At 43.9% G+C, this 26,087-nt stretch overlaps 1 protein-coding gene across 2 annotated transcripts; it reads right to left on the bottom strand.

Moving 5' to 3' along the window:
- Positions 1–547: 547 nt before the first annotated feature.
- On the bottom strand, positions 548–15,781 carry LOC100762176 (serpin B6-like). 2 transcript variants are annotated; one of them, XM_027409280.2, is made up of 7 exons: positions 15,686–15,781; positions 12,622–12,796; positions 10,035–10,187; positions 8,197–8,314; positions 5,888–6,030; positions 2,364–2,519; positions 548–2,060 (listed from the first exon to the last, which is right to left on the bottom strand). In XM_027409280.2, the coding sequence occupies exons 2-7, from the start codon at positions 12,784–12,786 to the stop codon at positions 1,656–1,658; spliced, it is 1,140 nt and encodes a 379-aa protein (XP_027265081.1). In that variant the 5' UTR covers positions 12,787–12,796; positions 15,686–15,781; the 3' UTR covers positions 548–1,655. The 2 variants fall into 2 exon arrangements, with proteins under 2 accessions (XP_027265081.1, XP_035298780.1); XM_035442889.1 differs by lacking the exon at positions 15,686–15,781 and adding an exon at positions 15,164–15,307.
- Positions 15,782–26,087: the final 10,306 nt, after the last annotated feature.

A 26,087-nucleotide genomic window follows, 5' to 3' on the forward strand; every position in this document is an offset into this window, starting at 1 on the left:
ACCTCAGCTCAGACCAAAGAGGCAATCCTCAAACTGCTCCCGACTTCACTGCTCCTCAGATTCACTCAGACTGCTATGCTCTCCTCAACATGGCTAGAGACTAATTCTTCAATACTCACTTTGCTTCTTTTTATACCTCTCAAATCATAGGATTAAAGACTTGTAATCCCAAATGCTGAGATCACCTTTGTGTATCTGTTTCTTTTTAGGACTAGATCAATTTCATGTAGCTCATTGTGGTCTTCGACTAATAGAGATCTTTCTGCTTGTTCTTGAGTCCTGGGATTAAAGGTATGTGCCACCACTGCCTGATTCTATGGCTAGCTAATATGGCTGCTGGAATTCAAGGTGTATATCATCCCTACCTGGCTCTGTGACTTGTGGCTAGCTTTGCTTTCTGTACCCTCAGGCAACATTTAATATATCATAACTAATATATCACCACAAGTAACTTTAGTATGAGTGTATTAGTTCCTTTTCTATTGCTTCAATAAAACACCATGGCCAAGGCAATTTCGAAAAGGAAGAGTTTATTTAAGCTTACTGCTCTAGAGGTTTAGAGTCCATGATGCAGCAGGTAGTGGTTGGAACAGTAAGCTGATGAATGTTGTGACTGTATTTCCACCAAGTTAAAATATGGCAAAAAAAAAAATGTTATGGGGAGCCCACTCAGACACAGTTTCTAGTAAATTTAAAGTCTTTATTCCAGCTGTCTGAGACTACATTTAAGTATTTGGGACCTAAGTGTAGCCCCCAGCATTTAGACCAAGAGGATTTTTAAAGGCAAAATCCACATCCTGGTATCTCACACAGCAGCTACAGGGGGGATGGTTGCACAAGCAAGCAGCTTAACAAAAGCTAAGATGAGCTATCTGGGGCATTTCCGCCTCAGGTCCTAGAATAGAGTTGGGTAATTTTCCATGGGATTCTCCATCAAGGAGACCAAATTCTAGTTAAGCCTAAAATCGCCTTAGCAAGAATACAAGATGCAAGAACCTCTGCACTGTATTGCCCTGTCCCATTAAGGCACTTTTTTAGTTGTAATACTGACCATGAAAGAGAAACTCACTAGTTGTGATCGCCACTCCCCAGGATATGTTACACATGCCTCTGCCCTGTGGAATCAAGCTTACAGTGTGCATCTGCCTGCACAGATTTGTGACACAGCCCATGTCCAAAACACAAACAGAGAGAAAGAGGAGCTTTTCTCACTGAGCTGGGTCCCAGCACACCGTGCCTCTGCTTGCCCCATTTGGAACCTGAGCTGCCTACAGAGACTGCCTGAGGCTGTCCTCATGGTCTCTTCCCTGAGAGACCTGCACTGCATGTATTCTCTCACTGAAGTTAGATGAGATCTCAATGCAGCTGGTGGAGAAGAGATGAAGACAACACTTCTCTTGTGTCAGGAGACGTGGCTGACTGAAGGAAGCCAAAAGGCCCACCAGCAGGGATGAGCTCTGTAGCCAGCAACACCACAAACCCACAGAAGTGCAAATCAAGATCTTAGAAAAAGCGCTCCCCTGAGATGGGTGCATAGTTCTGAAGATAAGGTGCCACAAAGCCCTTTATTTCAAAATTGCCATTGTACTTGTTGATGAGGTCACTTGTGTCACAGGCAAAGCATGGACAAAGGCTGACACAGCAGCACCCTTTCCTCAGGGAGAGGAGAACCGGCCACAGAACAGAATCCCGTTGGTCTTAACATGCTGAATGAAGAAAAGGAAGGGGTGATCGGCACAGAAGCAGGGGAGACGGGACAATGATGACCCCAGAATGAAAATGGCAGCTGTGGCAGCTGCAGCCTCTGTGCCCTCCTCGTTGACCTCCATGAAGGACTTGTGCACAACCTTGGACAGAAACAGGCCTTTCTTGGAAGACATTCCAGAAAAGTCTGCCCTGTCCTCAAAGGCATCAGTCATGCCCAGCTTGCACAGCACGTCCTTCATGTCATAATTCTCCTCCAGTTTAAACCGTGGGAGGAAAACCTCCACCTTTTCTTCGTCCATCTTGTCCAGCCTTGTCCACTCCATGAATTTCTCATAAGTTATTTCCTTTTCCACCTAGAAGAGAGTTGAAGACTTTATAACAATGTTGTCACACAGATGACAGCTTGAGATGATGATGAGGCTCTAGCTACTGGGGGAAGTGTGACTGAAGGGAAATATGGCAGCTGGGAGGGGCTAGGGTGCAGCTCAGTGATGAGCATTTGACAAGCATGCTCTGGGGTCTGGGTTCCACCCCAGCCTCACAAATGAATGGAAGATAAAAACAGATCATGGGAGTCTAGGAAGGCTGCCCCTGCAGAAACTCAAATGCCACTCAATTTCTCTCTCACAGATCCATGAAGGTCTCATGATCCTTACCGTTCTCAAGTCAATGTGCTCATCTGGAAGCATGATGACCATGTTCAGCTCATTGCCGACATAGGGAAGCAACAGAATCTTGGTGGATATCTCTTCCACATAGGTCATTTTAAACGTAGACTTCTTAAACATCATTTGCACAGGTTTTTCTTCATTCTGTGAAGGATGGATAAATATTAGGTTGAAACAAGTCAAATTGGGCAAATTCAACAGGGGAAGATAGCTACTGGGCCTGGGAGTATTTTCTTGGTTAGACTTTTAGAACATTCAATCAGCCCCTCAACTTCTGGAACAATTCAGACTTTGCATGCCCCTAAAAGCCCATTTTTCAAGATTTGGTCCTCAGAGTGGAGCTTTGGAAGAAGAAGTCTTTAAGAGGTGGAACCTAGAGGAAGGTGTTCAGATCATTACGATATACCCTAGAAACTGGTTATCAACTGCACTAAATTGATTATCTCCTTATCAGTTGTGGTGTCAGAAAGCTGACTGACCCAATTTCCAAACACTTAGGATTTCCTGAATCAATTTTTTTTCTCTTGAGGGAATTAATTCAGTCTTTTGACTTTGGACATAATTGCCAAATTACTGTGCTATCCCGGGGTTTCTCTGAACTCTGGAATAGTGCATTTTACAGTCAGTTTGACTCCTGCAGTTTGATACAAACAAAGCTCCAACCACAAACATATGTCTGAATTTACATTCCTTTGCAAATTTGCTCTACATACAATTTTGTTTGTCCTAGTTAACAGTGATGCTCTCTTTCTCATTGTCAAATCCATCCTGCATCCTTTCTCTTACTAGAATCATTGTGTGTCTCTGACTCACACCCTACAGTAACTCAATAGTATCACTGGCTCCTTCTTTGAAATACAACCATAATCTGACTTTTTTTTAACCTCCACTGCCATCAGGATGCCCCTAGGATCCTGTGATGACCACCGTGTCCCAGACCTCAGCACAGCAGCCATAATTCCCAGCACAATGCAAGTCAGATCACATCATTCTAGGTGAACACTCTTGTGTGGTGTGAGTCTAGCAGGAGCAAAACCCTAACCTATCTGGAATCACATTAAGAGCACATCCTGCTTTCTCTTCTATTCACTTCTTGCCATGCTCTCTCTTCCCTGCTCCACTTTAGTGAGGGAGTTACTTCTGGATTCGTGGTTAACTACCTTGATGTCTCGTCTAATCCATGAACTCCTCCTGAGAACCTGGACCATGTTATGTCCTGGTATCTGCTTGCACAGCATCTTCCCAGTGAGGGTCTCCTCTGTAGTGCTCTTCTTCAACCATACCACAAATACAGCATCCTGCCACATCATTTGTATGTCTTTAAAGCCTTTACGCCAACTTCTGTGTTGTTACCTATGCCTGTATCAGTTTTCTCTCCAGAAAAACTTAGCCTCGCAGGGGCAGGCACACACAGCCAGTTAATTCCTGGGGCACAGTAGACTCTCAAGCACCCACTGAGTGCCAGGCAAGATGAACATCTTACCAGAAAGAAATTGTAGTTGTTGCCAATATAGTGTCAGCTGGGAAACACATCATAGTCAGTAATCCTTCTCAGTTTCCAACCCTCTATGGTCTAAGTCTAGAAGCTACAGTAAATTCTATGGACTGCCTTGTGACAGGCACAACTGAAGACCCTTTACAGTCCCACTCTCTGGTACAGTACACCATTCTGAGCAAATAAAACTTATTTCTGCAGTCCTGTTCTACAATAATGTATCGCATCTCTGTGAACCAGCCCTGAGCCATGAAGTTTGCCATCCTTCTCCTCATTCTTGTCCTTGACCCCAAACCAGCATACTTTATCCACAATTGACCACAATTCATGCACTCTTGCTTGGTTCTGTGGCTCACACACTTACTCTCACAACACTCACTTGTAAATGAATAAGGGTAAATGTGTAACATAAAACTCTGTCTAGGAATTTTGGAATATTCAGGGTGCTAACCTCTTCTTTGGACAGTTTATTCCCACCTAACTCCAGGTTCCAAAGCCTCTAATCATGCAACATGAAAAGACCCAATCTTAGCAAGTTAATGATTCACCCTTTATGTCTATAAGTTGCGTTCCATTCAGAAATATGGAATTCAAATGAAAACCAGGATCACCTCATACTCGGGCCCTGCCACAGCACACCACAGATTCCACACTCATGGCAGGCAGAGCCCAGTCTTTCTCTACTGATGAGACAAGAAAGCAAGACAATGACTTCACAGCCCGGCACTTAGCAGCAGCAACATCAAACAGTTGCATTTAAACAATATCCAGGAGAGGAATCAGAGGGAGAGACTATTAGCTCTATCCTTTCCCTGGACTAGAGTCTAAGCCATCATGTAACCATGAGGGAATAAGTCCATGTCAAGATGGCAGAGCAGGAAAGCAAAGCCAGTTCCCAAGAGCATCACCCCGGTGCAAGGAAGCTGAAGGCTCCACCCATCATCTCCTGACCTCCTAATAGGTGATGAACTTGTATGAGTTCAATTCAGTAATCTGGGGTTTCTGTTGCTCACAGTTGAAGGAAATTCTAACGTACATCTTGTCAATGGTTAGTATCAAAAAGATAAAATAGTTTTGTGAGGGGCAAAAATGTCATGCAAGAATAAAGCTTTAAATAAAATGCATTTCTGAAGAAACTGAAGATTCAAATCTAATTTGCAGGGGAAATCTAAGAGTTGGTTAATCATCCATGATATCATTCAGTTGATCTGGTATTTTGGCCTAGGAGTATGTGTGAAGAAAAACCAAAATCAAACTAAACTAAAAAGACTACATATGAATAAAGTAAATTGGTGATAGAAAGATGCTAAGCCATCAATAAATAGTACCCTGCACACACACCCTTTGCGTGCTTGTCTATAAGCAAAAATCTGAGCTTCTCCCATCAAACCAAGACTGAATTTCACACGCTGCTTCAGTGTTTACAGAGCATCAACCATAAGCCAGCACTCATTAGACAGCTGTGTGCCCTCTGCTGCTTTTCCAGCAGGGTGAGATTGGTCATTTTCCCATTGTATTCTTTTGTGGCTACCAGCTGGAACTGCGGTCCTCCTGAAGGAGGGGAAAGACACAGACTTCTAGGAAGACACATTGAGAAGAAAGGAATGTGCACCACTGAAGGGAATCACGAAGAATGGCTGCCTCCAGGGCCACAAGAGCCTCACACACCACATCTGGAGTTTAGACTTCCTTATCTCCAAAGTTATATGACAGACTGTTCAAAGTACACTGCAGAGCTCTGCCTTCAGGTTTGGCCTCAACAGCTGCCAGTGACACCATGACCAGTGACAGAAGCAGGGCCAGGCCTGAAACCACATAGACTGTAACCACCATTGGCAACATTCAAAAGCAAAGGGGAAGAGAAAGGCCTCAAAGCTGAGAGAGGGAGTCCTGGCTGATGAGCCGACCAGAGACATGAGAGTCATGGGCTACATGAAGCAGCCTCCTTGTGTTTCTGAAGCCAATGTGAACGGGGGACCTTGCCCAGGAGTCTCCTCTGTTACTGCACTGTGTTTACCTTGTTGACTTTGAAATACATCTCCCGGGTGTCCTCTTTGTTAAACTGCTTCTCCCAGTTTCCTTTGAAGTAGACAGCATTCACAAGGACCAGCATGGTGTTTGGTTTCACCATGTCATGATCCAGAATCTCTTTAATTTTATCTGAATGGAAGAATTAACAAGCCAGTTAACTGAAAGAATTGGCTGAAGTAAAAAACAGCAAAATAATCTGGGAAGAAAAACTTCACTCTTTGAATGAGCATAGTAAATGCCAACAGGTGCAGCAAAGGTGTTGATTAGTGCCTACAGCTTAAAGGAGTTCAAGGGCTGTTCTAAGATAGGATAGTTATAAGTTCATATTTTAAAAACATTTGGCAGGGGTTGGGGAGACGGCTCAGTAGTTATGAGTTTGATTCTCAGCATCTACACTGGATAGCTCACAAACACCTGTAACTCCAGCTCCAGGTAACCCAACACCCTCTCTGGCCTCAGCAGGCACCTACATGCATGTGGCATACATTCACAGAGGCACACATCACTTAGATAAATAAAAATTATATATATATAGTCAGGTATTGGTGGCACACGTAGCACTCGGGAGGCAGAGACAAGCAGATCTCAGTGAGCTGGAGACCAGCCCGGTCTACAAAGAGAGTTCCAAAACAGCCAGGACTGTTTCACAGATAAACCCTATCTCAAAATAAATAAATAAATAAATAAATAAATAATATCTATATGAATATATATATGAAACAAGAGATGTATTTATCCTGGTTATAACATTACAGAGTACATGTGTATTAAAAAATCACACACAACCTTATGTTTCCATTTAAAAATTAAATTTAAAGTAGAAGAGCAGTTATAAAATGTGCCCTACAAATATAAAGCACAGGCTCCAACCACAGGTTCAAATGGGGGGTGGGGCCAAGCACCTGGAATGATGCAAGAAAACTGTAGAACACTAGACAGCCCCAGACAGGGAGGAGCTGCAGCACAAGCCTTCTACACTTTGCAGAGAAGGAAGGACAGGAGGCTGGTGGCTCTGGAAGACATGTATTAAATATTGGGAGAGATCACAGATCCATTGCTAGGCAAGGGTTAGACCCTGACAATAATATTTAAGAAGCAGGTTTGCAAATACTTAGAGGAAAGCTTCTTAAACTCTGGGTTGTGACCTGATGGAGACTGAATGTGGTATCAGTGGCAAAACTTGAACAGTTACAGCTTTCTTAACATGTAACAGCCAAAACTTCATCCAAGCCCCAATGCATGATGAGCTCACAGTGCTGGGGGCAGTGGCTCACACCTTGCTTCACACACTTCCCTAACACACATGAGCACTTTGCACCGTGCTTGCCATTATGTCACACTACAAAATGCAATATCAACAAACACTGGGTAAAACACCATATTGGAAACCATCATGTTGGGAATGCAGCATTTGTGGTCTACATACAAAGTTTCCTGTTCTTCTAGAGACAGAATGGCTTCATCGTGAAACACAGACTCACCATTTTCCTACTTTCATCATCAGCATGTAAGTATCAAATTAATATATCTTTGCATTGGATTGTATCAGATAAACATATCCACCTCATTAGTACACAAGTTTGATTTCATCTTTAATACATAATAAAAGTATATGTATACAGATGAATTGTTTTAAAATAAATTTCTATAGATTTATTACCAGTAAATGATCACCTGTGCATATACATATAACCTCCAGGTATTATAAAAATTTCTCAAGCCAAAAGGGGCTGTAGTTGAAAACTTTAAGAAGCTGTGATTTAGGGCTGACGAAGTGGACCAATTGTAGAATAATTGCCTAGCTTGTGCCAGGCTCTGGGTACAATCTCTACCATGGCAAGAAGAAGCAGAAATACAGGAGCCTGATTTAAAGAACAAAAAAATCATTCCTGTTTATACCTCATGCGTTTGTGAAGGGACTAACAAGACAAGCTAAAAAAAAAGCACATTAGGGCAAGAGAGATGGCTCCGCAGGTGAAGATGCTTTCTGTCAAGTCTGAAGACACCCCCAAGTAGATTCCCACTAAACCCACATGGTAGAAGGAGAGAAGAAGCACTCCTTCAGGTCGTCCTCTAACCTCCACAGATATGCACGCGCGCGCGCACACACACACACACACACACACACACACACACACACACACACACACACAAATAGATAAATAAATGTAATTCTTATAATACACTAAACTTTAGTAAGGTCTCGGAGGGCAGAGGTCCTGCTTAGCATGATCAGGGCACTGGGTTCAAATCCCAGCTCTGTAAACAAACAGAACAGAAGGATGCCGCCTTCACCTTCTGTCTTCCTGGAGACCCAGGTGTTGATGTGCTGTCGGGACTGCTCTGTATCACCCTGGAAGTCCAGCTGCTCCAACTCTGCTTCGTAGAACTTGCGGCAGGAATCTTTAAAAGACTGAGACAGAGCAACGTGATTATGCAGCCTCGAATGTGATTAACACCAACAGCCTCCTTCCTTGATGCACAAAAACACAGGAACAAAATGAAGGGCGATTTACAAATAAATATGAGGAAAGAACTTAAAACCCAACTGTGGTGGTTAAAATGAGAATAGCCCCTCATATATTTGAATATAATTCCTCAGATGGTGAAAATTTTCAGGGAAAAATCAGGAGGTGTGGCCTTGTTGGAGGAGGCGTGTCACTGGGAGCAGGCTTTGAGGTTTAAAAGACTAGCTCCAGTTCCAGCACAGCCAGGGTTACACAGAGAAACCCTGTCTCAAAAAAAAGAAACAAACAAGACTCGCTCCATTCCCAGTGTGCTCTTTCGGTCTCCTACTTGTGATTTTGAGAGATGCGCTCTCAGCCGCTCCAGCATCATGCCTGCCTGACTGCTTCCATGCTCCCTGCCATTATCGTGATGGACTCTAACCTAAAACCAAAGGCAAATTTATCTTATAAATTGCCTTGGTCACGGTATTTTATCACATCAATATAAAAGTAACCAATACACTTAGTTTAATCTTAGTTTATGAACAAAGTTAGATGGTAAACTAAGTACCATAAAAATGTCATGAAGAGCTGGAACCCTGAGGCAGTCACTAGGGCTCAAGGAGGTCATTGGGGACACCCCCAGGGGCAGTATTACACAACTGTCACTCTGATAGTCCACTACACTGCTGGAGTGGGGGGTTGACCCCACAAGAGCTATGACACCTCTGCCCTTCACAGGCTGCACCAACAGTTTTCCCTACCAACAGAAATACGAATTTGCATCTTTCAAAATAGCATCACCTATATCCACAGAACACCAGGGGAGAGGCCATGGAAGCTCCGAAACTGAGTATTCATTTTAATTTATTTTATTTCATGGTATGGAATATGAATAGCTATGTGTCCACCATCTCAGGCAGCTCAGGCTCAGGGGGTGAGCAGTTGGGGTTCAGTGATGCAGCACAGTGGTGGAAGACCAGCCTGGCATGTGTAAGACCTTAAAAGGAACTGGTCACCAGCACCACAAGACAAACAGAAGTTCAAGCCATTTGTTGATATATTCTGCAAAATGACATTGATGACCACCCACATTCTGCCATGTTACAACAGAAAACTCAATGCAGTGTAAATGGGCTGAAACTCCCACTATGCTGACAGTATAGATGGAATATATTTATATACTTATGTATTGTATTTATTACATACTGTCTAAATATATAATACAATTATATGACAATGGAATTACATATATTACATGCTGTATATGTTATATGTATTATATCTATATGTTATAAAATACTTATATATTTGTCTTAATATTTCTACCAAACACCTCATGGCTGCATATTTAATTCCTTTTGTACAGAACTGCTTTTATTCTTTTTTTTTTTTTTTTTTGGTTTTTCGAGACAGGGTTTCTCTGTGACTTTGGAGGCTGTCCTGGAACTAGCTCTTGTAGACCAGGCTGGTCTCAAACTCACAGAGATCTGCCTGCCTCTGCCTCCCAAGTGCTGGGATTAAAGGCAAACTGCTTTTATTCTTAATTTGTGTATTTATGTGTGTAGCAAATAAGTGTGGAAATGTGTACATGCATTGCAGGTGTGCCTGTAAGTGTGTATACATTTGTGTGGTGTGTAGACAATAACTTCAGCCTAACATCTCTGAATACCACATGATACTTACTGCTAGGATATGAAGAGTTTTTTCCCCGAAGAGCTTATTAGCTGTTCTGAGCAAGTACTGTGTGCCAGTCTTGTTCACTTCACAGAGAAGTGACTGGAAGCCCAGGTGGACATCTCCACCTCCATTGCCGCTGCATTTATCCAAAGAGAGTGCCTGAAATCAAAACAGATTACAACATAATTTCAGCAGGCCCAGCTAGAGGAAACGAGTCAACACTAAACCCATCCTCCAGATTTTATAGATCCTTGCCACTCAAAGAGTCACCTAATTAAAGGGGAAAGTACAGACCATTCTCTCTCTAGGGTCCTCCCCTGCACCCTGTCAGCCCCGGTCTGAGCAGAAATGGCCCTTCACAAACCAAGTTTTTCATAGTCACTATGTTCTGGCTTCAAGCATGGCTACCAATCAGATCTGCTATGACTCAAGTGCAGCCAGTTTCTGACCTCAGTTCATGCTGTCTCTCCCCTGCTCTGGGGTCTGCACTGGCTCCAGCACTGTCTGCCAAACAGAATGGAGGAGAGTGACCCTGTTCTAGGCCTGGGCTTTAAAAGGCCTGGCAGCTGCCACATTTGTGCTCTTGTTCCCAGCCACCATAGTGGAAGGAAATCCAAGCCATCCTGCAGGAGACCACATGGAAATCCTGCAGTAACTGTCACCACATAAAGTCGCTTGAAAGAGAAGCAAGACCCCACCCAACAGTGAAAACCTAGGTACAGTAAACACCTTAGATACAATTCTATAGACCTCCTAAGTCTCTGAAAAGGCTACACAAATGACATCGGGGACTCTCACAGAAAACAGGTAAACTGCCTATCAGTAGTTGTAATAGCTTGGAACTAAAAGAGAAAGAGTCCCTTTAAACTGAAGTTAAACTTCAGGCCCTAACTCTCTCCAATAAGGAGGCAGGCTGAGAAAGCAACAAACACAGTACATTTTAGAAAAATGGAAAGCTGCCGCCAAGAGTTAACATGGAATGCAAAGTCATAGCCCAAGGTAGTCTCCCCCTCTTATGCTGGGACAGCTGTCTCTGCAGTTCATATACCTCTGCGGCTAAAGCACTATGTCCAAGAAGAGCCCTAATGGATATGTGCCTGGTCTTCCAGCCTAGGCTGACCCTATTCTAGTCTTCCTTATCTGTGGAAAAGCTAGATTCATTAAGGCCAGAGAGAAGACAGTGGGCGCCAGAGGGGACCCTGGTACCACCCTTTGGGGTTTTTACTCAAGCTAACCTTCACACACACACAGTGAGCTCCAGTGAGTCAGTGATAGGGTCCTAACAGGTATAGTGCATTCTTCCTCTCAACTCTACAACCATACCCTTTGTCATTTCATTCCCAATTGTTCCTCAAGATTGATTTTTTTTTTTTTTTTTGAGGATTCGAATGTGGAGAATCAGCTCAACTGACAATCTGTGGGGTTTTTACTCAAGCTAACAATCAGGGGCTCCCAAAGAAAACAGGTAAACTGTCTACAGTAGTTGTAATAGCTTGGAACTAAAAAAGAAAGAGTCAATTTAAACTGAAGTTAAACTTTAGGCCCTAACTCTCTCCAAAAAGGAGGCAGGCTGAGAAAGCAATGAACACATTTCTCTTGTAAAAACAAAAGTATGCTGCAAAAAAGAACTAACTCAGAATGCAAAGTTATGGCCCAAGGAAAGACTCCTTTCAAACACAAGTGGAGGAGAATCACGATATCCCCAACCTTGGCATACGGGAGACTAGACTTACACACTTTGCTGTGTAAGAATTGCTACAGTTCAATGACTGTAATGTGTCCTTTCCCATGTGCTGAATGTGCCCCCAAATTAACATATTGTCATCTGACAACCAGTTCCTCAGAATATGGCCTTATTTGGAGCTAAGCCTTTATAGGGATAATGAAGTTAAAAGGAAGTCATTAGAGTGAGCTAAATCCAATCCAACCTGTGTTCCTATAAGAAAAAGAGACCTAGACATCCAGCGAAGACAAGGATGCCATTTACAATCCATAGGAAACCAGATTTCCTACTCCTTGATTTTTAGAATTCAGCTTCTAGAACTACAAGAAAATCTCTGTTACTTAGACCATCCAATCTGTAGTATTTGTTACACAGCTCTAGCTGACTAATACATCAGGGAGTATGCACTGTATTTAACCCTCACTGTCTCCCTACCTTATTCTAGGGTAGCCTGTCTCTGAAGTTCATACACTTCTGCAGAGAGAAAGCACTGAACCAACAAGAGCCCCAGTCATTCTATCCCTGCTCTGCCAGCCAAGGCTGACCCCATTTGGGAATAACTTAAAGATCCTAAGAGGAGACCTTATCTGGAGGAGAGATGAGATCCTTTGGGGCCAGACAGTAGACAGTAGAGGTCATGGGAGCCTTGGTGCCATGCCTTTGGTATTTTTTGCTCAAAGTTAACCCTCACATACATAGTCCCCACCAGTGGATCAGGATGCTATAGCCAGGGTTCCAGCAGGGGTAGAATATTCTCACATCAGCTCTCCAGTTACACCCCTATGTCATCTGCACAAGCAATGTGGAATGTGGAGGATCAGCTCAACTGACCATCTGTGGTATTCATCTGTTAGGAATGGTGCTGGTTACCTGAATCATCTGGCTTGCAGTGTTGCCCTTTGCCCCCATGAAGACCATGGCCAGGGCCGAAGAGATGCTCATGGGTGAGAAAAATACATTTTTTGAGCTGTCTTCACCCAGTATTTTCAAAAGGTTTAAAGCAAAGGTGCCATTTGCTTCCCGAAGATGATCCATGATAGCGAGCCTGGAAAGAGGAATTAAAATCAATATTGCATAAATACAGGCTGATGTGTAGGCTGCATCTTCACTCTCACTCACAATGTGATACCCTGTGAATGAAGGGGAAAGCACAGCCTGGAAAGTGAAGGTCACGTGCAGACAGTGGTGAAGCCCTGCTGGGGCTAACTCATGCCAGTGCCTTGTCTTTCTCTTGTACAGAAATCAATACATGGGGAACCAGAAGGAATGGGCTCAGAGGACAAGAGGCAGGTAAGGACCCAGCAGTCAGGAAGTCCACAACTGCAGCAGTGCAGGCTGGAAGCAGGGCCTGTCAGCTCTGACATCATCCACACACAGTTGTCAAATTCCTTTCCCCCAGTTAGACAGTACAACAGTTCTAAGACTTCCCATCAGCTCCCTGAGCAGTGGCTGGGAACTCAGAGCATGGGAAGGGGAGGTAACAGGCCACCTGGAATGGAAGGGTATCCATTTGTAGTGATCTGAACAAAATACACAGTGAAGCTTTACACTTTTGCTATGGACAGCTAGACTGAACTCTAAGAAGATTCTTTGGGCCTTGAGGTGGTGGTACATACCTTTAATCCCAGCACTTGGGAGGCAGATCTCTGAGTTCAAGCCCTGGCTGGCCTTATACTATCATCTCTCTGTGTCAGCCTCCTGAATACTGGGATTACAAGTGTACAGCACCGTACCTGGCTCCTCTCCCCATATTTTCTATTTGCAATTGATTTCTGTCTGCTGATTCTATGTGTGTAATCCTTGAAAATAGACGTGCAGGTGTAGGGAACCAGATGAACTTGGTCTATGGAGCCAAGAGTGAGCCAAATGCTCCCTCTGTGTGATGACACAAGCCAGAGTAGATGCAGTTGCTGAGGGTCTGAAACACAGGACACTCCCAACATAAACTGATAACATCAGCCATTCCTGTCACCTCATGTCCCAGCACTAAAATCCCTGATCACACGACCTCAACACAAAGTTACTCAGTACATCAAATATCACAACATAGTCCTAAACCACACCTGAAAAGTACAAACATCCTTGGGAAAAGACCTATCACAAAGCAACTGCCTGCCCCCCCCCCCCCGTTACACACACACACACACACACACACACACACACACACACACACACAAAACTTGCCGAATTTCACACAGCATGCTTTCACAGCCCAGTGTTCCTGGTGATAAGAAAAGGATGTGACAAAAAAAATTGACTAGGCACTTGAGGGTCAGGGCCACCAGAATCATTAGTTCTAGTAATGTTCCTGGTTCCCTATCCTGAAATGCCAGAAAGGAGCTCAAGTTCCTAATCTCCCTTGCCTGGAGGCTACATATGAGGGTGGGACCAAACTCCAGTCCAGCCAGATACCAAGTCCTACTGAACAGCTATGGAACTGGATCTCTATGTTTCTATGGTTAAAAAATAAAAATGAGTTACATCTGTTTCCAACTTTAACCCATCTCCTAAATGACTTAATGCTACCTCTTCTGGGGGAGGAATGTTACAGTAGCTGTGGTCAGGGCTCTCAGTGAAAGCCCATGAAGGAAAAGCTATTTCTTTCTGACCAAGAGATTGGACTTTACCTCTGGCCTGGGTGCATTAAGGTTCCAAACTACTCTAAAACAAAAGAGCTAATCACCTGGCTAAGAAACCCTCCACCCCACCCCACCCCACCCCACCCCGGAGGGAATTCACCTAATGCCACACTAAATATATGGGAGGAATAAATATCCCCTTAAGGAGCTGATGCATTTTCCTCCCCAGAAAGCCTAGGCCTGGTACTGCCACTCCCAAGCTGCTGTGGGGCTCTTTCTTCTGCTCTGGCCACACAGCTTAAGTATGCCTTCCCTGGTTCTGTGAACGTTTTCACTTTTTCTCTGAAGCTACCTCCTTTTTGCCGTGTGGCTGCTGGCTGGACCGCCATTCCTAAATCAACCAGTGCAGCCTTTTCTCAACTCTTCTCCACCTTCTTACTCCCAGAAGCCATTCTGGAGCTTTTCTTTTAAACTCTAATAAAACTGTCTTTGAACTTCCTTCTCGGTCCATTCTTGGGGGATCTAAGAACTCATCGAAGAGAACACCAGTTTTCCTAGAAACAGGTGGTACTCCAGGTAGGGCTCCCTAAAACTTCCAGGAACACTGGGAGAATGATAATTTTTCGTACTTTCAATTCTCAAAACAATTTTTAAAGAAAAAGGAGGAGTCGCAGGCCGGTGGCAGAGCACTTGCTCCACAGAACTAAGCTCTAGGTCCATGAACAAAACAACAGAGAGAGAGAGAGAGAGGAAGAGAGAGAGAGAGAGAGAGAGAGAGAGAGAGAGAGAGAGAGAGAGAGAGAGAGGAGTAACTCACAGGACAATTTCATCACCTGTCTTCACAGATTGAGGTCTTCAAAGAGCTGTGCTCTGAGCCTAACTTTCCAGCCTCACACAGGGCTGGCAAAGATTACGACACATTCCAGAAGAGGCTCCAGAAAATAAGGTCCAACACCCTTGACACGGACTCCCGGGCCTCTCTCTGGCCCCTACCCTTTGTGATTCCAAAGCCTGTGCAAGTGTTAGGAGCCCGGGATCTCACCATCTGGGCAAGTGGGATCACAGGTGGCTCGGCTCCGGGTCCCTGCGCACGGAACCGGTCGGTCGGTCGAACACAAGCCACCCCCTCAATAGGTTCTGAGCCAGCGCACCTAGTATCCCAGAGGGCAGCGGTGCCACCAACTGGCCGAGACCACAACTGGCCGTGACTCCCAGTGGAGTCATGTCGCTGTGGCAACTAAGCAGTTTTGGGAAACTCTAGCCTGGATCCAAGAGTTCTTGTGGCTCGCCACACTTCCCCCTCCCGCCCGCGTCCCCAGCACCGCGTGCCAAAGGCAGCCCGCAGCAGAGCCTACCTTGGACTCCCAGTTCATAGGCGGATAGCGAGCAGAGCAGGCATCTGGAGGCAGTGGTCTTACCTTGGGCCTCAAATATCTGACGGATAGAGAGGTGGGTGGAGTCTGGAGCCGGAGGCAACGGCCCGGGGGATAGGGGTGGGGGCAGGAAAAGCAGAGACTAGGGTCAGGTGACCAGAGCCCAACAACCCAAACCTTCCATTAGCTCCTGGATGCCTGTCTGTCAATTCTGCAAATGATCTTTCTGGATGTCTTTCTTTACTTACTGAAGGAGCTAGGAAAACAAGAATGAGAATGAACCCAGGCTGGAGTCTCTGAGTGGTATCCTACATAGGACCAGAATGAGGTCTCCCCAGCCTGTTCACTTCATCAAGATTGAATAGATAGATAGATAGATAGATAGATAGATAGATAGATAGATAGATAGATAGATAGACAGACAAGACACACAGGCAGGTGTTCCACGACTCCACTACTTACTCTTCTGATCCAAAATAATTAAGACACTGAAGAGCTGGTATTTTCCTTATTTTACTCAAATGAATATGAAAACCCAGTTTCCCATTGCACAGAGGTTGGGGGCAGTGACCTGGTGGATAGAATGGCAGCCAGGCTTAAGGGTCAGGTCAACTCTGCCTTTTTGGCATCCTCCTAAACGAAGGATTCCTCACAGTGACCACACTGACATTTGAGATGATGATCTTGGTTGTGCAGGCTGCCCTGACCTCATAGGATGTGGCAATCTTCCTCTTAGGAATTCATGTGTGACCCCCCCACACACCTGCCCTGATGGTGAGATCCCAGGCTCCTGACACATGTGAAAGGCTCTGGGATCTCATAAGACTGGAGCCAGAGAGAGACCTTGAAGTCAGTGCCAAGGATGTTGGATCTGCTTTCCTGGAGCCTCTTCTAGAATGTGCCTGGGTCTGTGTGAGTTGTGTGCGGGGTTCTGAAAAGTTAGACTCAAACCGATGCTCTTTGGAGACCCTCAGTCTGCAAAGACAGACACTTGGATGAGGAACTTTCCAGATCTTTTTCCAGAAAGCCAATCCCTCTACCTAGCAAATGCCAGTAGAAAATAAGACCACCAGCCTAGCTGTGAGTTTTTTCTTTTAAAGAACTGAAGCATAAGGAATGCTCAGAATGTCTCACTCCCATTAGCTTCTTGGATCCTTGCCTCTCTAACAATGCTTCTGACTTATTCTTTCAGCATATACTTTGGGAAAACACACTCTGTATGTATATATACTAGAATTCTATATACAACTCTAATTTCCACATTTTCTACCAAGGAATATCATTTTGTTGTCTGTCAATAGTTTTGTAAGTTGAATTTAAAACATACACACACATATGCAACACACACACACACACACACACAGAGAGAGAGAGAGAGACAGAGAGAGACAGAGAGAGACAGAGACAGAGACAGAGACAGAGTGAGTTTTGGAGATCCTTCTAGTATGGCACATAGAGCCCTTCCTTATTCCCTTTCCCATCTGCACAGTATCCCATAATGTTATCTCTACCTAGTCCAGCATCCAACAGTGTCAGCTCACACAGTTATCTGGAGGAGTGCATACATTTCAATTCAGTAGACACTAACAATAGCCCCCATGGCTAACCCTGTGATTGATAACCCACCCTTTCAGTAACAAGAATGTAGTGTGCATATTGTACAGTAATGGCAGAGTATCCACCAGTCCAGATTGCTGGGTTTCTACAAGGAGGATTGCCACATAAAAGATAATTACACCAATTTTTAAGATTGCTATTTTTGGGGCTGGAGAAATAGCTCAGAGGTTAAGAGCATGGGCTGCTCTTCCAGAGGTCCTTCCTGAGTTCACAGGGGGCTCACAACCATCTGTAATGAGATCTGGTTCCCTCTTCTGGCCTGCAGGGCTACATGGAGGCAGAACACAGTACACACAATAAATAAAAAATCTTTTAAAAAAATGTTTTAAAAAATGCATGGTCCCCGGAGAATGAGAAGGGCCAGGATCTCCTAAGCTACTTTGGAGCATGAGGGTAGGGGAGAGAGAGCTGGCAGAATGTGAGGAGGAGAAGAGGAGGGGAGAGGAGGAAATGGAGGAGCAGAAAGGTTGAGTTGGGGGAAGAATAGAGGAGAGAGAGCAGGATGAAAGCTATCATAACAGAGGGACCCATAACAGAGGTCCCAGGAGAGATCTGGCACTAAGGAGATTTCCAGAGATCTACAAGAATGAACACCAACTGACAATCTAGGCAATGTGGAGAGTCTACCCTAAATGCCCTCCCCCTATAATGAGACTGATGACTGCCTTATATGCCATCCTAGAGCCTTCGTTCAGTAGCTGATGGAAGCAGAGGCAGACACCCACAGCTATACACTGACCTGAACTCTGGAATCCAGTTGCAGAGAGGGAGAAATGAAGATCAGGCGGTCAGGACCAGGCTGGTGAATCCCACAGAAACAGCTGACCTGAACAAGGGGGAGCACATGGACCCCTGATAAAGTTTAAACTCTAAAGTTTAGTTAAACAATGTGCTTGGATTTTAGAGGAGGAAAGCCAAATCCACCTCTAAATCCAGCATTGGTTTAATTGAATAGGGACTAGGAAATAAAGAGAAATAGAGTTCTCTGAGAGACAGATGTAAAGTTTACCATTTGGCACGTTCCTTTTGTTTGATGGTTATAGGTACCTTTTCTTCTTAAGCATCTACCCATGCAGTGTCCCTTGCCTTCTGGAGATGAGTTTTCCTGTGAAGATAAAAGCAATACACTTCCTTTTCCTTTGGGAGGTTTCTATTTAGTTTATGAGATATACCTTAGTAGAATACCTGTCATTTCTCCTCATCAAGAGGTTTTTCCTTTTCAACTCGAATCTTGATCAACTTTGATGGTATCCAAAGTTTTTCTTCTCCTGCAGAAACCAATGCAAAAAACTCCTACCCCAGTGTAACATATGTCCTGGTTTCCATACAGAGGTTAGTACATCTTTGAAGTATACCTGTGCCAGACACACACTGTGGCCTATGGGCTGAAGATGGATGCCCCAACTTTGCAGAGGAACTTTGGGTGATGTCCAGGTAGTGGATGTCTCTGTTAATTCTAGAGTTTATATATTACCCTTATGTGGTCTTTGATAAGATTACAGACAGATAGTTATGGTTATAGTTTTCTTCAGTTATTATAAAAGATAAGTTATCCTTCTTTTATTTAGACAGAAAAGAGGAGATGATGGGGAATATACTGTGTATGTTTATCTTATTGATTGTTAAATAAAATACTGTTTGGCCAATAAGACAGCAAGTTAGACAGGACTAGGAGTCAAAGAGGATTCTGGGAAATGTAGTAGAGAAGTGGTGATCCAGGCAGGAAGTGACATAGCAAGGAGACTCAGCAAAGGAGAAACAGGAAGCATCCCTTTTTTTTCCCCTTGCTCCTCCAGCAGCACGATGTGATCCACCGGCAAGGAGGGACGCCAATAAGGCGTCAGATAAGTCTTATAACATATATAGATTTATGATAATTAAGACTGAGCTAACAGATGAGGAATCCTAGTCATTGTCCAAGCAACTTTGAACCTAATACAAGTTTCTGTGTATTCATTTGGGCCTAACTCGGGCAGGCGGCTGGCGTAAAGCTCACACGTGGAGGTGGGGTTCAGGCGGCTTTTGGCTGAAAGATTTATAGTAACAGACCCCAGACTGCTATCTGGGAGGCCATAATGGGACTGATCCATACCCCTGAAAGTGGATGTCAACGAGGAGGCCTTGACACCCTATGGGGCCTCTAGTAGTCGATCAGTATTTTTCCCTGGTGTAAGAAGCGACTTCGAGAGCACATCCCACATGAAGGGATGCTCTCTGGGCCTGGACACATGGGGGAGGGCCTAGGCCCGGCCCAGGATGATGTTGTGGAATTTGGAGAGCCCCTGTGGAGGGCCCTACCCTCCATGGGGGGCAGTTGAGGGGGGGGAGAAGTAGGAGGGATTGACATGTGAAATTATAATTTTGTAAAAATTAAATAAAACAAAACAAAACAAAAAAGATTGCCATTTTCTCCCTGACAAAGTGACTTTGTTTGGTCCAACTTGCCCCAATTTCTGTCTCCCACTACACAATCTTGATGCAGTGGTCCCTAATACTCATGGCAATGATCCTTAGTCACACTCTCTTTACCGTATTTTCATTAACCCGACTTTTAGGGCCAAAGCCCTGGGCTTTACTCCTTCCAAAGGTCTAGGCTCAGCCACTAGGCCCGATATACCAATTAAAAAGGTAAGTGATGGAGAAAAGCTGAGAGGAGACAATCAGCACATGCAAAAAGAGGAATGGCCAAAAAGGGTCCAGGGCCCTAAGTTCATCTTCAGAGTCCTGATGTGAGCTTTATGTTTAAACAGGGGAAGATTTGTGGCAGGCAGGTGAGGCATATATAACTAAATAGTACTGGTCAAGGTAAGGTCTGCTTAACCATAGTCTAAGTTATGGTTCTTCAGTATGATCCAAAGAGCTCTCACTATTGCAGGGGACAAGCAGATCCATGGCAGGTGAGTATCCTCGACTAGAGACTGGTGTGTGCTTCAAGGCTCTGCTGTTGCTGAAGTCCAGAGTGACTCTAGGCTGAACAATGACTGGAGACCCTTACATACTTGTGTGGCTTCTACAACAGGACACTGTAAAAGATGCCTTTGTGCCTTCAGCCTTGAAGGAAGATAAGTTTGGTACCAAGGTTTCTAGATAGACACCCCTTGAATGATTCAAGTCCCTATGTGAAGATCTGAGCAGGGAAACCAAAGACGACATGTAACATAACAAGAGTGCCAAGATTCCTTCTTGCCTTTAGTTGTTTTGTGGGCCACATAGGCATCCTGGCTCTCTAGAGAAAGCAGTTTCTAAGTGATGATTACCATTTAACAAATGTCATTGAGAAAGTTTTTTTTTTTTCTTTTAAGGTGTTTGTGATATTTTGAATGTAATTGGCCCCCTAATCCCATAATCTCATAAGGAGTGACACTATTAGGAGGTGTGTCTTTGTTGGAGTGGGTATTATGGCCTTATAGGAGGAAGTGTGAGACAGTGGGGGTGACCTTTGAGGTTTCATATACTCAGGATATTGTCCAGTGTGTCAGGCGACTCCCTGTTGCCTGCAAAATGTAGCCCTCTCTGCTCCAGCACCATGCCTCCCTGCACACCGCCATGTTCCCATCATGATGAAAACGGACTGAACCTCTGAAACTGTAAGCGAACCACCCCAATTAAATGTCTTCTTTATAAGAGTTGCCATGGCCATCGTGTCTCCTCACAGCAATAAAAACCCTAACTAAAACAGTGTTATTGGTAGTCTTATTAACAGTTAAAATCAGACTTTCTGTCAAACCTCGGATTTTTACCGTTCTGCTGGGTGAGAGATGCTCTCTCAGGGTCATTCTGGTTAGCACATGTTTCTGTGTTATTCTTGTACATCTTGATCCCATTTTTATTTCCATATTTTTTAAGAATATACTGCTTCTGGGAATAAAGCCAGAGCCTTGTACATGCTAAGACAGTGTTCCTCCCTCTGTCTGTTCTGTCTTCAGCCCTGACATTTTCTTTATTGTAAGTTCAGATACTCAAAAGCCATTTCACCTTTCCTGTTGTCTACCTGTTCCTGACATCTGTTCAATTTCTGAAAATTTTTTGTTTTCCTTCTTGGAGAAGGAAACTAGCAAACATAAGTTGCTAGTTTGTTTGAGACAAGACCCACAAAGATAGCTTCAAACTGAACTCCTTGACTCTCAAGTAGTTGGATTACAGGTAAGTGCCATAGTGCCCAACTACTGCTTGGTTCTTAAGGCCTCTTTATATACAACCATAATTAGTCCTTCATGAATATTTTCACCCAACTTGTTATCAGTATCTAAGCATGCTTCTGGAGACATGGACATAAAATTATTTATTTCATGTAGTCAGAGAGAGTTTCTAGGTTTTGAGAGGTGATTAGAAAGTCCTTTACCACTGTCCACTTCTGGTTTATTTCTAGTTTCATTTCTTATATTTGAATTTCTGGCTCACTTAGAGGTTTGGCTTTGTTTTGTTTTTCTGGTGTGTGAGAAAAATAAAAGTTATTTTTCCTGCTGGGTGGTGGTGGCTCACGCCTTTAATCCCAGCACTCAGGAGGCAGCAGCAGGTGGATCTCTGTGAGTTCCAGACCAGCCTGGACTACAAGAGCCTCCAAAGACACAGGAAACCCTGTCTCGAAAAACAAAAACAAGTTATTTTTCCTTATTTGCAAATGTTTTTCCAGTTGTTTTAGCTGTTTAATATAATGATTGTTGTTTTTTTTCACTAATGACTTCACAAGTCAAATCCCAAACAACTATGTTCACTTGGACCTGTTTCTAGATTTCACTTTTTGTCTTACTGGCCATACTCTCTTGATATGATGTCTTGGAAGGCTATTCCCCCTCATTGATCTTCTAGAAGAGCAGCTAATGCTCTTAACCTCTGAGCCATCTCTCCATCCCCAAATGTATCAGCTTTTAGTAAAGTAATATCTGTACCTTGATTTAAGTAGATTTTCAATTTCCTTCTCAAAGGACGTTGTATTTCTATGGGTATTGGTCTGATACCTGTAAAGGGTTGGTTCCAGGGAGTCAGTCACAATTGGAAAACACTGAGTGACATCCTGAAAGATATAAAGAAATGCCAGTTCACCCTACATGGGATGCAGTAGACCAGCAAAAGGATCCCATCCAAATCTAGCTATGAACCAATGAGTTTACTGGGTCTACTAACAGGAGCAATGGTGAAAAGATACTTGAAGGAATACAGAGACTCAAGTGCACACGTGTCACCAAAAAGTTCCACTCCAGCATGGGTTAGGACTCCTGAAAATGTACCACTGAAGACTCACCAACTTTCCACCTCTTAAATATTTCATTGGCCCTCCACCCCCTAACACACACACACACACACACACACACACACACACACACACACACACACACACACACACGACTACACAGATGGGGCGCAATTACATGTAACTTGGTAGAAGTCGGGGAGCAAGAGAAAATGGTAACCAGAATCTCAGGAGAGTGTTTGGTGACCCTCCCAGCCTCAGTACCATAACCATAGTTCTCTCTGTTTACTTCATTGTCAAGCCTGTGGGCCAAGGTGTTCTGTAGGTCACCACAGCAACTCTGCTTCACCATGCCCAGTGGTCACGTCACAGCAGAGATGCCTCCTCTACGGCTGGAGGATGGGGTCTAACGTAGTAAATTCCCTTAAGGAAATGTTTCCAGATCCTGTGGGTTAACAATGCAGAGACTCAGCATCCTCCCAGAAAGATTCCTCAACACTAGAGGCTGCTTAATGCATGTCTGTCCCATTTTATGGTGTGTATTCTACTGGGCCTGTGATGAGAGACACGGTGACAGTCCAAAGGAGCCAGTTTTTCATAGGAAGTGATAGAGGTGCACAATGGTGAACTATTCCAATGAGTAAGGAATGCTGCTGTTAATGTGACCAAGGCCTGGGGCTCAGTTGTCTGCTGTCCCCATACTGGGCGCCACTAGAGATGCCTTTAAGGCCTTTCTCCCATCTCATTAGGTAATTACTGAGGGACAGGAGTGAGTAATGCTGGGAACCCGCCCCCCACCTCCTGCCAGTATTTGGACCCAGAGCTGTTGTATGCTAAGCCCACACTCTGACACTGGTCTCCCTCTGTCACCCAGGTCCCTGTGCTAGTGATTTTTTTTTTATAAAGCCTGGCAAACCAATCTCTAGAGCCTGATGGAGAACATAAAGGTTACTGTTTGCCATCACTCACAGGTCTTCTGTACTTTCTCCTCTTTCCTCTCTTCTCTTCCTCATTTAATGAACAATTAACTATGCTTATCTCTGGCAGAGTCTCGGCCCTGTGGACCCTGGATGGTGCAGAAAGAGGAAGAACATGGGAGCAGCAGGCATCAGTGACTTGTCATTGGGGCTTTTCAGAGCTTGAGGCTCCACCTACAGCAAGTGCCCTGACAGTTATACTAGAAACATCAGTGCAGGTAGGGGATGGATAAATGATGGCAATGTCCCTATGAGGGAATGGGGAAGAGTGGAAGACAAGGGAGGGTACCCAGTGTGTTTGCAGATGAGCACACACAGACTTTGCTCCATCGTATTCAGTGACTTGCTGGAGTCTAACATTTAGAAAATTTGCTGGAAGAAAAAGAATGTCAGGGTAAAGGCTGATTCCAGGAAAGGTCTTTTCTTTCTGTCACAGTGTAATTGGTGTCTGTGGTTGTGGCTATTCAGTTGCCTCTTATTTGGTAATATATGCCATTTTGTTTTGCAAACTTCTATGTACAGCTAGTACTTCATAACATGATGCACAATTAAAGCAAACAAAGCCTTACTCTGGTGGCTACACAGATGTCTGAAATTCCAGTCCAGCATGGCAATGCTACATAAAGAGACGGTGTCCAGGCAACAATAGGATATCCAAGAGGAGTCCCAGGAAGGGCCCAGAATCGAGGGATAGCAGAAGCCAGAAACCTTGAACCAGACCAATGACTCATTGCAATGAGCACTTACAAGTAAAGATATATGGACTAAAGGGTATACTGTGTGATTCTCTGAGTCACACTACAGCTTATATTTTGAGATATTGTTCATTTTTTGTTTGTTTTGTTTTGTTTTGGGTATTGATTGTTTGGTTTTAGTTTTGGGGAGAGGTTTCAAGGGCAGAGAGCAGAAATGAGTGGACAAAGAGATAGGATTGGGATGCATGATGTGAAATTCACAAAGAAACAATAAAAGCGGGAGAGAGAGAGAAGAGAGAGAGAGAGAGAGAGAGAGAGAGAGAGAGAGAGAGAGAGAGAGAGAGATGGTTTATTGAATGGAGAGAAAGGGCATTGGAGAAATGTTCCCGTGGGTACAGCATGAGGACCTGAACACATCCCAGCACACATAAAAATCTGGGCATGACTATGAGCATGCCTGTAGACTGGCTGGAGTAGAGGCAGGAGGATAAATGGAGCTTACTGGCTGTCAGCATAGCAGGACACCCCATGTTCTCTTCTGGCTTCTATGCGCGCACACATACACACACACACACAAGCACAGACTGCACACACTTGTGTATACATTACATGCACAATACCATACTCACACAAATAGAGAGAAGGAATAGAGTCAGAAAGAGAGAGGTTTACCAGGAATGTTGTTCATGAGTAGCTAATACAGCTCACTTTACTGATGTGTTTCAGATTTTTTTCAACTAAGTATGAATTTTCAGTTTGGTGTCTTCCTAGGTATCCAACTCAAGGCCTTGCACATGTTAAGCATGTATTCTGTCACTTTAGCTCTATCCCCAGCATATGCTGTGATCTACTTATGAAGACAAACTCCTTTTAAAGTGTTGGGTACAACAGACTGGTACAAAATGAACACTGCCATCTATGTGTAGTTCCCTGAAGACATCCCAGAACAGCAACCAGGAAATCATTCTTCATGCATGTGATCCCTCCTGCTGCCTCAGAAAAGGAGGAAATCTTCCTCTCAGCAGCTGTGCATGCTTTGCCCTGCACATTTTGTAACACTAGGTAACACTCCTGTTCTGTGTGAAATGTTCAGAGTTCCAGGGTTTGGCTGACTGATGGAATGTGAACAGCACTTATAGCTGGAGGTTAGTGATGGAGGTGGGTCTGTACTGATTTAGCAGTACTTCCTGGAAACCAGAGCATAGTGAGAGGAACAAAGGAAGGCTCAGTGTCTAGTCAAACGGAACCTTAGAGGAGGAGAAACCTACCAATGGACTAAGCCACCCATGATTGTCAACTGCTTGGTTAACTCAATTTGATTAAATGTGTAATTGCCACATAACTATAGTGTAAAACCAAGACTGTTCCAGAGGTAGACTCCCCACATGTGTGTTTCCATTAAAAAGAAAAATCTGCCTGTGTATTTTTCTATATGCACTATGTTTTTTTCCAGACAGGTTATTTGAATGACATATAGCAAAACCTCAGTACCATGTCACATTATTTTAAAGCTCTTCGTGTCAAGTGACCCAATAGTTTCACCAAGGAACAAGTGATAACAGTCACTTCTAGTGACTCACCTATGAAGCACGTTGGGTTATACATCACTTCTAAAAGACATAGAGCAGGCATGCAGCAGAGAATATTATAGGACTATGAACATGAACAAAATGCTTTCCCTTACTCTAGTGAAAGCCAACCAGAAGGCTAATTTTTAAAAAGATCTTGATCACAGAAGACATGCAGTATAACCACAAAAGATTTGATTCTACCAAAGTTCATAGAGTCAAACTTTCCAGAGATAGAGAGACCAGAGAATGAAAGGTTTTATTTAGCACCAAGCCAATGTGTTGGAAGGGGGAACAGCTGTCTAGAAACCATTTATATAACATCTCTTGTAGTAA

The sequence above is a fragment of the Cricetulus griseus genome, chromosome 3 (genome assembly GCF_003668045.3).
Source record: "Cricetulus griseus strain 17A/GY chromosome 3, alternate assembly CriGri-PICRH-1.0, whole genome shotgun sequence".
Taxonomy (NCBI): domain Eukaryota; kingdom Metazoa; phylum Chordata; class Mammalia; order Rodentia; family Cricetidae; genus Cricetulus; species Cricetulus griseus.